General features: G+C 40.5%; 1 protein-coding gene across 3 annotated transcripts in view; it reads right to left on the bottom strand.

The window, feature by feature from the left end:
• Positions 1-2,913: 2,913 nt before the first annotated feature.
• The window catches only part of LOC122350060 (phosphatidylethanolamine-binding protein 4), an 85,887-nt gene continuing 71,300 nt past the window's right edge, over positions 2,914-17,500 (bottom strand). Inside the window, exons 5-8 of one of the 3 annotated variants that reach the window (XM_043246254.1) lie at positions 16,966-17,011; positions 16,250-16,366; positions 13,694-13,758; positions 2,914-3,113 (exon numbers count right to left, since the gene is read on the bottom strand). In XM_043246254.1, coding sequence (XP_043102189.1) covers positions 3,072-3,113; positions 13,694-13,758; positions 16,250-16,366; positions 16,966-17,011 — 270 coding nt within the window. In that variant the 3' untranslated portion in view covers positions 2,914-3,071. The remainder of the gene's footprint in view (positions 3,114-13,693; positions 13,759-16,249; positions 16,367-16,965; positions 17,012-17,500) is intronic. The other 2 variants (XM_043246255.1, XM_043246256.1) reach the window with 2 other exon arrangements.

Raw genomic sequence — 17,500 nt, 5'->3', positions numbered from 1 at the left:
TATATATGATATATATATATATATATATATATATAAAGGGAAAGGGATTTAATAATGATAAATACCAATAGTATTAATAATATTATACAGCTGTTAAAAAAATAATTTAGTACATTATTATTACTTCTTATGTTTTGGAACGTAAATAAAAAAAATATTTTTTGCAATATTATCATTATTATTATTATTAAAACACACACATACATACCCACATGCCTTTATAAATTTGTATCATTATTATTGCATTTATTATCACATTATTAAGCGTCACTCTTGCATATGAATGAATGTACAAAACGTATATAAGCGCGCACTGATCCATACATCACTGTACAGTACGTAGGATGCATGTTATAGTCCTGCTATTGCAAATATATGTCTGAGATAAATTTAAAGCAGTTTTTACGGAATCGTCTGCCTTTGTTTTGCATGTCTATAATTATTACATAAGCCTGCACAGAAATAGCGCTCTATGAAAATGCTTCGCTCAAAATAAACTAAACGCTACTCAGGCGAGAAAAGAAAAAAAAAAACAAAAACCTTTATTGCGAATGTGTGCACACGGAAAACCGCAATAATAAAAAAAAAAGTCTCGGCGTGAACCCGTGCCCCTTCTGTCTGTCCCGAAGTAACACGCGGAGAGTATTTTGGTCGTAATTCCACTGCGGCTTCCGGCCTGATCTGTGTCCTCGACACCCCAACCCCCCCTTCACTTCCTCTATTGGCCCTGACGTACTTCCTGCCATCAGCCCGACTCTTTCCACACACTCTTTCTAAAGCGTGACAGCGCTAAGCCGCTTTCACACCTCTGTTTCTGTCCGTCTTTTATTGTTCGTCTGTCTCCGTCTTGAACGCGCGGCCTGCGAATTGGCACGAAGTCATCGCGTTCGACCTCCGGCGCAGGTCTGACCTCGGGGCGGCCCGGGGGAAAGCTAGCAGCGTGACTGCTGGTTTGTGTGGCATTGAGCTGTCTGGAAGAGTCCGGGCCTGCTCGCGCTGCCAAGAAAACAGGAATGCAACACTACGGCGGTTTGTCAGTGAGGGTGGATTATGTAAGAAAGCCAGGGAAATAGACTGTCCATTTCAGGGAGAATCAGGCAGGCCGTGGGATAATATGCCGTAGTGGTGTGTGTGTGTGTGTACACGTGATTTGACTGCATCTTGTCTTTGTGATCTGGAAGTGCTGAGTTCTGTCTTCAGATCTGTTGAGCGGCCCACTTTAAGACATTTTAAGACATTATAGCCATGCTGCAGACGTTCTGAGCTGGACGTCGCTCCTCGTTTTAACCGAAGCTTGCATGACTTGTCCTTCGAGGAAAAGCCAATCCCAGAATACACCGAAAAAACTACATCCAAGATGGCGGATGAGTAGAAATCGCAGATTGTGAAAGATCGCGTTTTTTATTGCGCATTTCGTCAAACTCCAGTGGGGTTATTTTGACCGGCTTAAAAAAAAAACCTTTAAAACAGCTAACAATACGAGCATGATAAAGCACGATTTTTGAAGTTACCCGTTACCCCGAAGCTCTTCAAGTATGTTTAATTCAAGGCTCGTTGGTGACGTCTAATTAAAATGTGTTATTTTAACCAACAATAGTCTGCATCACATACTTTTATACTTAACACTCTGGCAACATGCTACCTAGGAAGCACAAAAAAAGAACACAAATCGGACATTTAAAGGCACAGTTCACCCAAAACGTGATAATCAGCCCACGCTTTACTCACCCTCAAGCCATATTATGTGTATATGACTTTCTTCTTTCAGAGGAATACAATCAGAGATATATTAAAAATCCCCCTTCAAGATTTCAAATGGCAGATGGGTGTTGAGATTTTGAAGTCCAAAAAACTCCATAAAAAGTGCTTCACATGAGTCCAGGGGCTAAATAAAGGCCTTCTAAAGTATATAAAGTGTAATCTCTAGCTTACGCTAACTGCTGCATAAATTGAGCACCTCTTGCGTACCATTTTGAATATCAATCATATTAATATTTGTCTTCATTCCAGACAGCCATGTTGTTATGAAAATATTTGTGTATCGGCATTCTTAGATGTAAGATTGCTAAAGTGCTAAAGTACCCTTTATTAATAAAAAAGGTACAGTTAGTTAGTTAGTTTTGTGGAGCGCTCTCTACCGATGGCGGCTCTCTTTGTGTGCAGCACACTACAGCAGGTTTTGGAACAGAGCTAGAGAGTGGGAGAAGTTCCTAAAATACACTTTGTGGGATAGCTCTTTTCTTTCCTATTAACTCATTCCCCGCCAATCACCAGATATCTCATCAAGACGAAGCTTCCCTGCCAAAGAAGAGTTTCTACGTCAATCCCTGTTCTGTATTACGGTGAGGGATGCCCCAGCGCACGTCCTGAATGAGTTACAGGACTTCCCCGGATCCGACCGGCTCGAAAAAACAGAGATATCGATCATATATGTAGATCGTGCATGTAGATCATGTTTTGACCATTTAGATCACCAGTCAGTGACAGAGATGTCTTTATCAACTAGAGAAACATCTCTAGTTATGGTGTGGATAGATGGATAACCTGACGGTATGAATATGAATGTGTGTGTGTGAATGTATAAATAGAGTGCGTATGTATATATAGGTATGTAGCCTAAATGTGTGTGTTTGTTAGTTCTGTTCATTGAATTAAATTTCAATTATTCACATAATTATTTACCTGAATGTATTTTCTAATTTAGGTGAAAATCATCAAAAGCGGTGGCAACGATGATGACTGGCAACTTAAAAAAAAAAAAAAAGCACTGGTGGGGAAAGAGTTCATATTTAAAACATTTTATAAACATGCTGCTCACATTCAGAAAAAGGAGGTTTTATATGACCTGGTCTTCATTTGGATGTTTATGAGCATGTGAGAGAAGCGCATCCTTCAGACACGAGGAAAGAACAATCCGTTTTTTTATTCGTTTAATATTGTCCTAAATACGAGTGTGCCTAGATGCATTCGTGCGGTGTGTGACGGTCAGAGGTCAGAGGTCAGCAGCGGGCCGGACGTGTCCTAGTCCTTGTAGTTTTGGGTGAGGAACTGAAGAGAAGCCACTGGTCCAGTCAGACCAAACGTCTCAACAAATGCCTGCGGATCCCAGTTACCTAGAAAACCAACGGCAGAGCTTTCATTACTCTTGTGAGTGACTGCATGCCTCCGTCTCTCTGTAACATGAACTATTTCACATGAATCAATACATAAATATTACCATTTGCATTTGGTTATTATTTCTGCAATATGTGTATGTGTTTATTGTTATATAAAAATAAAGCAATAAAATATGATTATTATTCGTTTGTGTTTTAATATTACTCTTGTTACAAATAAAAATCAAATAATAATGTATCAGGTAGCTCGAAAGTCTACCTAGCAACTCGATTCCCTAAAAACACGAACTGATCAAATGTGTATACAATGAAAAGTTGCTCTAAATCGTAACCGCAGCTTCATTTCTTGGTTTCTTTGCACTAACACAGGCCTTTGTCGCAAAACCCAACCCTATTATCTGCCCTTTTCACGAGTTTTCCCGCGATTGAGCTTCTCCGGCGAAACATTTCAGTGTAGTCTTCACAAACGGCAACTGAGCGCGTTTAATGGAGAATCTTGTAACGGGCGCACGTGTCGCAGGGCCTTGGTGGGCTGTGAATCACTGCGAGCATCTCATCTCTAAATAAAACACACAGCCTGTCACAGTGCTGGAGGTGGCAACATGAGAGAGAGCGTTTTGGCAGGACAACCAGATAAATACCAGACGTAACTCCGGCTGCTATGACAATATCACTTCTCCAATTCCGGCAATAACCGCATTCCTAAAAGCAAATGTGAAATCGCGTTTGGAGTGAAGCGCCAGCAGAGCTGCGTCCAAGACCGAAAAATGTAAAGTTCTGAATTTGGAGGCTCTTCGTTTGTTCTCAAGTAAACTGCAGCTGGTGAAAACCGGAGGGGGGGATATTTAGAGAGGACGCGAAGAAATGCGCGGTCCCTCCGACCTAGCGAAAGAATATTGCAGAACAAAAGGAAAGCGACAATAAGCTTTTAAAAAAAATCGCAATTTCTTCCGCTAGCTGTGTGCACAGACAAACACGCGGCCGAGGCGGAAATGCTGTAGTGGTGAGGAGGGAAACCCCGTCCGTGCACACAGCACAGTGCACCACATCCTGGAAAGATCTAATGTGACTGTGTGTGTGTGTGTGTGTGTGTGTGTGTGTGTGTGCTTGTTTGTATGTTTGAATGCAAGTGGGTGTGAGAGTTTGCAAGTGTGATTTTAAAGGAAAATAGCTGCTTTCCACCGCTTCTCGCGGCTACTTTATAGCTCACCAGACACCGTCTGTGAACGACTGCACGCACACATTCATGCATTAAAGCGGACGTCTTTAGCCAAAGAAACGTCAAGTGCATACACTTCAGCAAGTTTGTTCCCTGGGAATTAAAGTCGTGACCGCCAAAGTTGGCTGCTTTGTACTTGTGAAAAAAAAAAAAAAAAAAAAGAAGTGCGCTTAAAGGGATGGTTTCGAGCGAAGATGAAAAATCTGTCATCGTTTACTCACCTTGAAGTCGTTCCAAACCTGTACGCAAATATTACTGGCAACAGCACAGTTCTTGGTAGTCATTGATTTCCATTGTATGGAAAAAAAAAAAAAAATACTGAGGAAGTCAGGTGAGATCAGAAACTTGTTTGGTTACCCGCGTTCTTCAAAATGTAATTTTTGATGAAAGGGAAATGCAGGTTTGGAACAAATTGAGGGTGAGTGAATCGTGACAGTTTTTCACTTTTGAGTGCGCTGTCCCTTTAAATGCTTCAACGTGCACTAATTTAAAAGTATATCATTTTAAAAGAAACAAAAAATACTTGCAGATACGTTAATGAAATAAAAGGCTACTTAAGACTGATGATTTCTGAAAGCTTTTAAATGAAAGAACGTTTTTAATGATAATGACTTTAAAGTATATTTTAGTTTACCACAATTCATAGTATATTCAGTTTAGTTAAATGTAACAGATTTATTTTTAGTGGGTCAAAAAACACTCTTAACTAACTACATTTAATGTACATGTAAACTATAATACATGTTTATTTAATTATAATGCCTGAAAACATTATTATTCAGTTCACATATATATAGATTGTAAGTATATTATTTAAACAAAAGTACTATATTTAATGTATATGAAGTGGTGGACAAAATTCTCAGAACACCAGACAGATCTGAAAATGCTGACCTTTTTTTCCTTCAAAACATGATGTCATTTCATACTGTTCGTAAAATATGCAAACGCTCGAACAAACAAACCCTGACATAAAAACCCTGATACCTCTACGGTTTCGTCAATCACTGTACAGTACATATCTCTTCAAGATTTGATCAGTAAAGGTTTATGCATAACTAACAGAAACCGATTTAAGTGCTGATTGTGAGCTAGAGAGGTGGGACTGGTGCGTTGTGTGTGAAGATGTCAGGTTTCCCTCTAATTGAGTGTCAGAAATGGAGTAAAGTGACCCGGCATTATGAGGTCATGTGACCTTTAGGCCTCTGGACCTGAGAACATGAGGAGATAATGTTCCGCCTCTGCAGATCACGACCCCTGTTTGACCCCACTGCAGCCAGGGCATCACACACACACACACACACACACACCTGAACCTGGCCACTAGCAGACACTTATCATCAGATGTAACACATAATCAACAGTCCTCATGCCCAGGAGCCTGAGGCTATGCATTTTTATGCACTAACAGTAAAAATGTATTGAATACATATGTGCTCATGCAATAGCACTCCTGAACAGAATAAAGGTGTGTCCGGTCACATTTTAATAACCAAAAATGGCAAGAATCAATTCAGTGGTCAAAGACATATAAGGTATGTCAAAAGGCAGAGGTTCTAACTCAAAGTGATGTTTGGCATTATCGTTCACTTAGCCCAGCTGACTGGTTTCTTTTGGCATAAGCAACCGATGGGCTTGCTGCTCAATATTCAAATACTTCAGAACCCCTCCACCTCCCCAGCTCCACCCGTATGGATCTGTTTATGCTACACATGGGCTCATTTCATACATGTCCAGCAGCGGTACTTCTACACGCTCACGGCAGCGTGTCCGTGGATGCGTTAGCAGGAACAAGTCCCAGAATCGTAGCAGATATATTCCGCCAAGATCAAACGAGAACGACTGAAACAGCATTGTCTAGTCACATTTATTTGTTTGTAGAGGAGCAGGTCAAAAAGAATACCGTGGCTGTCAATGGGGACCAGAAATTATTCCTGAAAAGTCTAAATTATAAGTGAAATAGAAACTAATTTAGCGTAGATAAGGGAGGTCTGCGGGACAACAGTGCGCAGGATGAGCCATAGCACGGCTATGATAGTAACTAGCTAATTCAGACGGATGTATGTACGAGTCTCCACCGGCCGGACTGAGTCACAACCAGCGAGTCACGGCTAAACTATGCCTGGATTACGACGACGTGACATCAGTTCGGTCCGGCGAGTAGGCAAGTGTTTGGTCGACCTGTTTATGCGCTGCTATAAAAACGGTGGACGCTCACAGCTCACAGTTTATTCAGGACTCAGAAATAGGCCGTCGGGGAAGCCCCGATGTCAGCTGTGGTTAACTGGGGAAACGGCCCATCAGTTTCGTCCTCCGGCCTCCGCTGGTATTGGTAACAGGTTGTTAACAGCTCTCGCTCGATGTCATCATGGAGTCAAGGGGGCGGAGAGTGCTGGCTAATGCGCCGATTTACAAACGCTCTAAAAATAGCGCGCCTCGTTGTGTGTTCGGGTTAAATTTGTCTCTTTCCATTCCTCAATCTGTCGACTCATGGAAAACAGAGATAGGAAGTGGGGAGTGATGCGGCACTTTCTTCCTCCGCTCAACTCCACCCTTTCTTGTCTGTCTTTTGATTTGCGCAATGCAGGAAACGCAGCCTGTAAGCCCGGTAAGATATATTTGCGTTTCGTGAGGCACGCGTAAGGTATGCGCCGTTGACGGTGCGGCCGGACGGGACTGTAGTTTACCCCAAAAAATGTACATTTGCTTAATATGTAGTCACCCTTTGGCCATTCGAGATGAGTTTGTTTCCTCATTGTATCAGATTTGGTGAAATTGCATCACTTGCTCGCCACCGGATCCTCTGCTGTGAATGGGTGCCGTCAGAATGAGACAGCTGATAAAAACACAATAATCCACGCCGCTCCAGTCATCACTTAACAACTTGAAAAGCTGTATGATTTATTATTACGTTTCTTCTTAAATCAAAGTTCACTTCTATATGCTCAAAACCATTTCGGGCTGTTTTTACTTGTAAATGGTACTTGATCTCTGCATATTTCTCTCCTGATTTATGAGAATGGGGGAAGCGATAAAAATGTCTTAGTGGTGGATTCGTTTCTTACAAAAACACGGCGTTTTGCTTCGCAAGATGTTAACTGGTGTGATGTTTTTGATTAGCTGTTTGGACTCTCATTCTGACGGCACCCATTCACTACAGAGGATCTACTGGTGTGCAAGTGATATAATCCTACATTTCTTCAAAACACTCACAGACATACTGGATGGCCTGATTGCATGTCATTTCCAGCATATTTTTCCTTCGCTATAATATTAATGCAATATATTATTAATAAAAAAATGAATAATAATTTATGGGTTTTAGAATTTTTTTAAATTCAAAATAATTAAAAAAAATTAAATAAAAATTAAAATCCGAATATATATATATATATATATATATATATATATATATATATATATATATATATGTAAATATTTTCTAAAATACATAATGTATATGTGTTTATTTATATACACATAATAAATTTACACAGTACACACACATATCTGTGACCCTAGACCACAAAACCAGTCATAATGTCCAATTATTATTTAATAAAGCTTTCCATTGACGTGTGGTCTGTTAGGAAAATATTTGGACAAAATACAACCGTTTGAAAATCTGGAGTCTGATGGTGCAAGAAAAATCGAAATAGAAAAAAAAATCGCCTTAACAGCTGTCCAAATGTGCAACGCGTATTACAAATCAAAAATATTTATGATAGGAAATTTGCTAGATTTATCCAACGGAACATGATATTTACTTAATTTACTTTAATACGATGTATTTTTGCCTATTGTTACACATGCACCTGGTTTTGTGGTTCAGGGTCACAGATATATTGGCAAATATGTTTTATGGTGTAGTTTTACAGCGTCCACCAGCAGGAGCTAACACCGAATGCGACGTGGCGCGGCAACAAACATCTTTTCATGGCGGTGATGCCAAATTTTTCATTTAGAAATGGTTTCTATTTCTGTGACGTGACGGCTGGACCAACACCAAGCAAACTATACGTCAGTGATAACCTGTCTAATATGAGTTTAGATAAAATTTTGAGTTATCTTATAGCTAAACCGAAAGGAAAAATGAAGTTTACCTCAGCTCTTGAAACTTGAAGCCATTAAATCGTTCTAGTCCTGAATTCTAAATTATACGGTTCGGAACGCTCCATTTTTAAAGTGTGCTTCGGGGATTATTTTTGTAGTAAAAAAATAACCACAATATTGCGGTTTTACTGTATTGTTTCAGATTTAGTGTGTAAAGGAGGCGGAAATAAAGATAGCGTGGCGTGTCTGGCGTGGGCATTACTGAATCTGAAGTCAGTAATACTGACATGCTTGCGGGAGGTGTCTGCCTGTGTGCGTTTGTGAGAAAATATTCAGGAGTTCTTGCTAATGTATACAGAGCTAATGCTAATGTATACAGAGATTTGTCAAAAACGAATAACGGTAGCAATCCCCTCCAGCCCTGCCGAATCTCATCGTCGCTCCTCATCAATCTAGACACAAGAGAGCTGTCAAACGAAAAAGACTTGTGTAGAATTCTACAGCCCGATATTACACTAAAGAAGAATCTGTGTAGAACCGCTAGTAAATTTCACAAATTAAAGTGACCCTGTTGCGGGTTATGAAAGGTTCATATTTTGGGTTTGGGAGCCTGCAACAACAGGTCAAAAATAAAAAAAATTAAAAATCTTTGCTTTACTTATAATATACATCTACAATATAATCTACGGCGATTGGTCGATTTTAATTAAAAGCAGCATTTGTGAGCTTTTAACTCGACTCGTTTCATTGATTAATCGACTCTTAACTTTACACACGATTTAAAAAAAGTACTTTTTACTGTATACTCAATGCTGAACCTGAAACATTTCTTATTTAATTTTATCGCTCAATGCATTTTTGAACTGCAGTCGAAGACGTTTTATGCTGTAGTTACGGCATCTTCCAGCAGGGGCTAATGCTCTTTTGAACAGCTTGCTTTATTCGCACCGAATGAATAAGAAATAAAGTGTAAAGCCGCGCGGCCGGTCGTGTGTGGCGTGGCAGGTGCTGCTGGAGCCCGGTCAAGGAGGTTTTGATTAATGGCTGAATCAGTTAGTGGGAGGAAGACTCGTGTGGGTCCATTACTACTCTGCAGCGCTGTTAATGGCTTCAATTACAGCCCGCTAACCGGTGCTGAGCTCACACATTTCTGTTCGAGTGGACTCTCTCAGGAGTCTCCGTGAAAGTGCACGGGTCCTGCAGAACTGAGCGAAGGAGGAAAACGGTCACTCATTAGCCGAACGTTCGGTTACAGTTACACACCCCTGCGGGAATCACGCTTTTGATATACACATCAAAACTCAATGGTTAAAATATTCATCTGCAAGGCGGAGGCATCATTCGGCTTCTTTAAAGGGTTACTCCACCCCAAAATTTTTATTTTGTCATTAATCACCGAACCCATAAGCTTTATTTTTCTTCAATTTAAGATATTTCTGATGAAAACCAGGAGGCTTGTGTCCCTTTCTTATTCACGAGGTGACGTTACGGTGCATGTTGACCCAGAGAGGATTTTATTTTCCACAAAAATGTGATAATTTCTGTATTTTTTCCCCATATCTTGTTACATGTAACACCACAAGTGTAATTGTGGCAAATGACTGACCTGTAAACAATTGCTTTTTTCCAAATGCTATATTATTAATAAACATTGGATTAAATCTGGCTCACTGTAGGCCTGTTTGTTGCCATCATTTTTTTTTCTCTTAAAAACCGAGGTGTATAAGCTCAGACCAACAAGGCCTACAATCAGTCAGTTCAATTTAAGGCTGCATTCATTTTATTAAAAATATTGTAAAAAAATAATATTGTGAATTATATTTGAATAAAAAAAAAATTTCTATTTGAGCATATTTTAAAATAGAATTTATTCCTGTGATTTTTCAGCATCATCACCCCAGTCTTCGGTGTCACATGATCCTTCAGAAATCATTTTAATACGAAGACTTGCTGCTCGAGAAACATTTAGATTAGTGTTGCGCTGTCACCACTTCTTCTGCTTAATAGCTTTCTGGAAATCGTGGTCATTTTTGAACAGTTTCTTTGATTAAAAAGAGTAGCATCTTTTAACATTGTGCTGTGTTTGAGCATCTTAATGCGTTCTGCTCGAATAAAAGTAAAAAAATATATATCCTGACCCCCTATTAGGAGTTCCACAGTGCTCTATCACGTTACTTGTCACCTGAAATGAACTCAGAAGACAGAAAGTTACATTAGCACGGCCGACGAGGTTTGAATGTCTTCTCATGCATGTAATTGCCCATTGCGCAGCTATGTTCTCAGTCTCCCGGTCCTCTTGTCTTAACAGATTTGAGTCGGTGTGAGTAGGCATGATCTGTGCAGCAGCAGAGAAGTGCTGACTCCGAGATGCGCTGCGCTGATTACAGAGCGACTTCTCTCGTTTGAAGTACTCACTCTTCAAAGACCGCAGCTCGCGTTGTCTTAGTCCACGACGCTCAGCTGCAACTGTGATTTACATATAACCCCGCTGATGTAGTTCGTGAAGTATATGGACGTACTGACACTTTCCTGTGCTGCTGTTGAGTAATTCGCACAGGGAGGTGGGTTATTAGGGTGTCCGACAACATTTCGAATTTTTTGATGTATCGTGAGTACTGGTTCAAGAGGGGGAAATGACGAAATGATGTTTTTCTGAAAGTGTAACCGTGCAAACTGGATTTCTCAGGGCTTCGGGTTGGGTTAGGGGACGGTATAAAAGTAACTGGTCAGTATAGAAGTAATAGAAGTCTAAGAAAAGGCTCCACAATTCACAGAAACCTAACGTGCGTGTGTGTGTGCGTTTCAATTCTATTTAAAAATAGAATAAAATGAACTAAAAATGTAAATAAATAAAAAATATTTTTTAACAGTTGTTACATTTAATTTTTATTATTAGTTTTAGTTAACTATAACTACCCTGTTTCCGTTTCAGCATTTTAATACCTAATTACGCTATATATTTAATAATGTCATATTAATTAAGAAAATGCATTACATGTTTGTTCTCTGAACATTAATTTGCCATGACCTAGGATTTTAAACTAGGAATTTAAACTAAGAAAAAAATGGCTTAATTATCTTTGTATTTATTTATTTAAAATTGCCAATAAAACTAATCCCCTTTATTTATTTAGGTTAGTTAAGTTATTTATTTTTAGGTTAATTATTTCAAACCAGTGTTGGGGAAAGTTACTTTTAAAAGTTGTGCATTACAACATTCAAGAAGAAAAAAAGCTTCAAAAAATATTTTAAATATTTTTTTAAATTTGCCTAATACAAGTTACAGCCGTTACTTATTTAAAAAAGTAGCTGAATTTCTCGTTAAAAAAATTAAAAAAGAACGTGTTACTAGTTACATAACTCTCATTACTAGCAATGTGTTTCCCACAACAGTAAACTAAAGCTAAACAAATATAAACATTGCTGTAGCTCTTCCTCACATGTACAGTAAGTAGATTTATTTTTAAACAATTATTATGCGACACTGCTTCAAAATGAACAGCTGCGCGTCACTTTAAAATATCAGCACCGAATGCTTCAAAAGAGAGTTCATGAGTTCATAATCTTTCAATTCACAACTCGTGTGTCGCAGGTAAAGCATCTGAATGAAAGCAGGGCTCCCACACACTCAACGGCGAGAGAGACAGTAAAAATATCCCTCTCTGAGACGAATGCACTGGCAGCGCGCGCGTGTGTGTGTGTGTGTGTGTGGGCAGTGTGAGTGAGCGAGTGTGTGTGGGTGTTTAGGGAGAGTACAAAGCAGTGGGTTGTACGCCCTGTGTTTGAGTCTGAAGGCCGGCGTGTAAAAGTGTGTGAACAGACACCCGAGTGCCAGCTGGCAGCTCGGGACGCCGGGCCCTACGTGCCCATTTGCCACCTCCGCTTGGCTTGACCCGTGGCCTGTGAAACCCCTGGCACCGAGACGGCCATTGAGAAGGATACGGGGCGCAGAGGAGGCGTGGGGATTCCCCACCAACACACATCTCTCATGCCCACTGCCGCCCGCATGCCACCCATCGCCAATTGTGTAACAACCAGCTGTCACTGTCCTTTGCGTGACCCACATTTCTCTTCCTACCCACACACAAACACACACAGAGTTGAGGCCGAGCGGCAGGCATGAAGCGCACCTCTCCCCGTACGCTCGAAGATCAAAGCCCGGGCTGAAATTGAGTTGAGCTCAGCGTCGGGGGGGAAATGGAGAATCACCATTAAGAGCGCTGTGTGTCGAGCGAAGAGTCGGGGAAGTGGAAAATGATCATTAGATGTCTCCACACCCACAGTCAAATGCTCCAAACCCTCCAATTAGATCAATTAGTCAATGAATGTCAGCGGGACATAAGAGATGGGGACCGGTTACAGGCCACACGCAAATCGAACGCACTTTATGAAGACGGGACCGCCACACGGACGCAGATGCACTCCGTTGTTAGTGGAATTTGTCCATGCAGGCTGCACTTTACTAGTCGTTCATTTCTATAGCTCTTTATGCAGTACAGATCGTCCTGAAGCAGCTACACGGTGATCGACAGTAAAATATTAAAAACCCATTCTAATTATTAACTAGTTATAGCATAATTACTAGCATATATAGTACTTATAAAGCGCATATTAAAGTGCCCCTGCAGGCCCTTTTGGGTCACCGGAAGTCAATGGCGTCCCAAAACAGCCCGGTTATAAACTTTCTTCAAAACATCTTCTTTTGTGTTCGACAGAACAAAGAAGTTCATACAGATCTAAACTACCTGAGGATGAGTAAACAATGACAGAATTGACATTTTTGGGTGAACTACGTTACATTTACACACAGCACCTTTAACCCAGAGTAACTGTCATATCTTCATATTTTACACTGCTCATGATTTACCCAGGGTCAAGAATTTAAATAATCTGTATTTGCGCTATGAACGTGCCTCACACTTCAAACCGTGCGGCTTGTTTGAGAAGGTGGGATATTTTAAGCGATCATTTGATATTTTTGCCTAGCAGACGAAACTTTCTACTTGTTTAAAGAAGCCACAACTCTTTTGACTGGAGCCAGTAACCCAGTGCCTTCCAGAACGCCCACAAGTTCAGAGCCATTCATACTTTCTGCAAATTTAGTTTAACATTTATTTTGACGTCTACTCAATGAGGGGGTGAATTATATTGTCTCTGGTAGATTGCAGAAAAAAAACAAAAGGAGCGGTATTATTGTTAGCATGCAATATGCACGAAGAGGGATTGTAATACGGTCTGATTTAACTTTTTAGGGCTGATACACGAAGACCGCTGAAGCAATTTGATCAGAATACAATAGACTCACAGGAAATGGCTGGAGGGGGTCCGCTGATGACATCATTTTGGCCTGATCGGAGCCGATGAAAAATACTAATGAGAAAATGATTAGGAAATCAAATTAGGCGTCAAGATAACAATATATGTTTTGGCAAAGTCAGATGTGATTTTGGACGGGATTAGAACAGGAGCTGGACAAAAATCATTATTTGTTTGCGTATTTTAGTTTTAGCTAATATGACGCTACAAATCACGCTTGATCAAACAATGCTGTAAAGAGGCCTGCGCTTCGATTCGAGACTCCTCTTGTCATATTAGGATGACTTCCAGTCTGCATCGTGTCCTGATCCCTTTAGAGATACTACGTGTAATAAAGGCCAAACAGCCATAAAACAAAATGGCCTACCAGTTAGCATGTGACTGCTCTAAAAGTCAACAAAACAAAACTGAAATATTGTGTTTATTGTGTTTGTCTGTCCTCAAAAGAATGTATTTATTTTAAGTGTATAGGATGATTGTCTTTTTCTGGTACATTAAAAAAAACCTAAATAAATCCAATTAAAAATTTTTAAAAATCTAATCTAAAATAAATGAACTGATAACTGAGCCAGTCACAGGTTTATATATAGTTATAAATAGTCATATTAAGCTACGATTTAGTTATATCCAGAGGACTTTTATTCTTTTACTTTCTCTGCACCGTGAATGCTCTGAAATTAAAAATAATGTGAATCTGCATTTTGAAAAATTCTGTTGATAAATTAGCTTGTAGTTCTGCTGCATAACGCATTGTCAAATTTAATTAAGATGTTTTTGACATGTTTTTTTTCCCCTAAGTAACTGAAGTGTAATTTTGTCCCTCATAATTCAGGTTTGTCTCATGTTTTCTCGCAATTATAAATATACATTGCGCAATTTTTTCCATACGAAATCCATCCATCCATCCATCCATCCATTTATATATCCATCCATCCATCTATCCCTATATCTATCCATCCATCCATCCATATATCTATCCATCCATCCATCTATCCATCCATCCATCCGTCCATCCATCCATCCGTCCATCCATCCATCCATCCATCCATCCATCCATCCATCCATCTATCCATCCATCCATCCATATATCTATCCATCCATCCATCCATCCATCCATCCATCCATCCATCCATCCATATATCTATCCATCCATCCATCCATCCATATATCTATCCATCCATCCGTCCATCCATCCATCCATCCATCCATCCGTCCATCCATCCATCCATCCATCCATCCATCCATCCATCCATCCATCCATCTATCCATATATCCATCCATCCATCCATCCATCCATATCTATCCATCCATCCATCCATATATCCATCCATCCATCCATCCATCCATCCATCCATCCATATATCTATCCATCCATCCATCCATCCATCCATCCATCCATCCATCCATATATCTATCCATCCATCCATCCATCCATCCATCCATCCATCCATCCATCCATCCATCCAATCCAATCCAATCCAATCCAATAGGGGAAACAAGCTCACATTAGACAGAGCTAATACACATGAATAAGTAGTTCTCATCGTGGCAGGTGTATGCTTCTGGCTACACACTGAAACACGGTTCTTAAAGCAGACACACCAAATGCATTTACATTTCCCTGATTAAATTGACTCACTTAAGTCTGATAAGCTTTGGAAACTGTCTTGGCCCTCAAAGATCAAACACTTCCTATAATTCATAAGGCCATCTGTACAGGAAGCCACATAGGCAGCTGAAACCTACAGAACCTTTCAGTAGGTACAGGGGCCGACGGAAAAGCTAGTAATAAACACAACTAGTTCAAGTAGTGGCTGGCACAAGCACTGAATGAGACAAATAGCGTCATTTGACAAATGCAACTTAATGTAATTTGCCGTTTTTGTAGCGAGATGCTTGCCGTAATCAGGATATGGTCTTCATGTAGCGTATAACAAGAGAAGAATCACTCCATAATGAAAACAGGTCACCGTCGGAGTGTGCGAAGTATGAAAAGCTGTACGATACGTATAATAATAGCAGTCTGTGATATGCAGAAATGTAACAGGTAAGAATATATCAGTGCGTATTTAGTCTTCGGCGTTATTGGCATTTTCACCTCTTTTATGCGATCAATCATTCAAATATAAATGTTAAATTGCAGAGCAATTACGTAAAATATGAATTAGAGGGAAATATCAATGTCTTGCACAGCGGTATTTGTCATTTCATGTCGGGATGTTAATTACAAGTTATGCTGAACGGCAAGACTGATATTTTCAGGGAAATCAAAAATAGGTGGTTGCACAGTATGCCAGTGCCGTGTGTGTTTTAGCCACGTATTTCAAGCTTTAAAAAGATAGATCACCCCAAAATATAAACTTTTTCTGAACACGAAAGCAACTGCTACTTTCCGTCAAATAAAATCATCTAGCTGTCACGCTCCAAAAAAAAAAGCACCATTTCTGTGTATTACTACATAAGGGAAGGTCTGAAACAGCGAATGATTTCATATTTCACTTTAAATGCATAACTCCGGTGTGTGTGTGTGTGTGTGTGTGATTACCCCGTGAGCTGTTCTCCTGTGGGCTGAGGGACAGGCTCTGGCCTTCAGGCTGCTCAAATACAAGGAACTGGTAGCGGTGGAGTCCAGTGCCTCGGGGTGGAGTGGGGCGGGCGTACGCTAAAGACAAAGGACAAGCACAAATCTCCTCCAGAGCATTTATTTAATCGTCACCTACTGCGATCTATTTTCAAACGTTTCACGACGCCGGAAAAATAGACGCGCTTCTCCACAGCATGCTGCAGTAGGGTGTTTTTTGGGCGGTCACTAGAGCACACCCGGCCTCATCTGATGCACTTTTATTCTGCATACTCCGACTGGCTGGTTTTACACAGCATTAGGGTTAAGGGCAACTAGGCCGTTGATTAGTCCTTTTTGCTTTTATTAGATTAAAAATACAGTAATCTCACAGTGGAGGAAACCGTGGCCACTGTTTTTTATCTATCAGTCTATTATCGTACCCTAAAAGGTACGCAAAGGCAAGACAAACTCCGATTGGTCGTTCAGACGCCAGTCAGACGGTCTCTTCTTGTCTGAGTGGGCGGTTCTTGGCCAGAAAGTGCTGTAAAGGGAATCTGAGTTTTTGCCATCCAGTCAAAGGTCTGGCTACACAGTACTAAAAGATCCCAAGTTTAATATTTAAGACTAGAGGTTAGATTGACTCCAAATGTGCAGCTGCAATAATAACGCGTGCATATTCAGGCAGAAGAATCACTCACCGGATAGTTCAACAGCGCCGGCGTCTCCTCTCTGCAGCGCTTCCCCCTGCGGAAGAAAGCACAAAGACGCCGATGAACGCGCGCCACTGTCTCGCGTTCACTGCGAGCGAGGGGCCGCGGTTGTGATTGATTTCCTCCCTCGTTCCCCACCGAGGGCCGCACAGCCTCACCTAACCTGGCTTAAATGCGTCGAAGACGGGATCCCCCGTATTTAATGTCCTCAGACAAAGCCAATTCCCAGGCAAATTAAGCGAGCGATTGGGATTCAGAATAGCAAATTCCCATATTATTAATTGTATATTAAGTTTCCGTTGCCTAGGAACAGAGATTCACGCCGAGCTTTCTATGAGTTGAGGTTTTTTTTTTTTTCTCTCCCCCCCCCCAAAGGCGCTCCTATATTTGTCGTGTTTAAACCCATATCCTCAAGCAGATTTAATGCCGCGGCGGTTTTCACTGTAAATAGGCCGCTGGAACGTTTGCCTAATGGATGCGATTCCTCTGGAATTGCTGCAGTTTAGACTGCTTCATACGGTAG

This window comes from Puntigrus tetrazona, chromosome 8, assembly GCF_018831695.1.
Source record: "Puntigrus tetrazona isolate hp1 chromosome 8, ASM1883169v1, whole genome shotgun sequence".
In the NCBI taxonomy this organism is placed as follows: Eukaryota; Metazoa; Chordata; class Actinopteri; order Cypriniformes; family Cyprinidae; genus Puntigrus; species Puntigrus tetrazona.
Note: the sequence above shows the minus strand (reverse complement) of the source record. Positions and strands in the feature narration are given on the sequence as shown.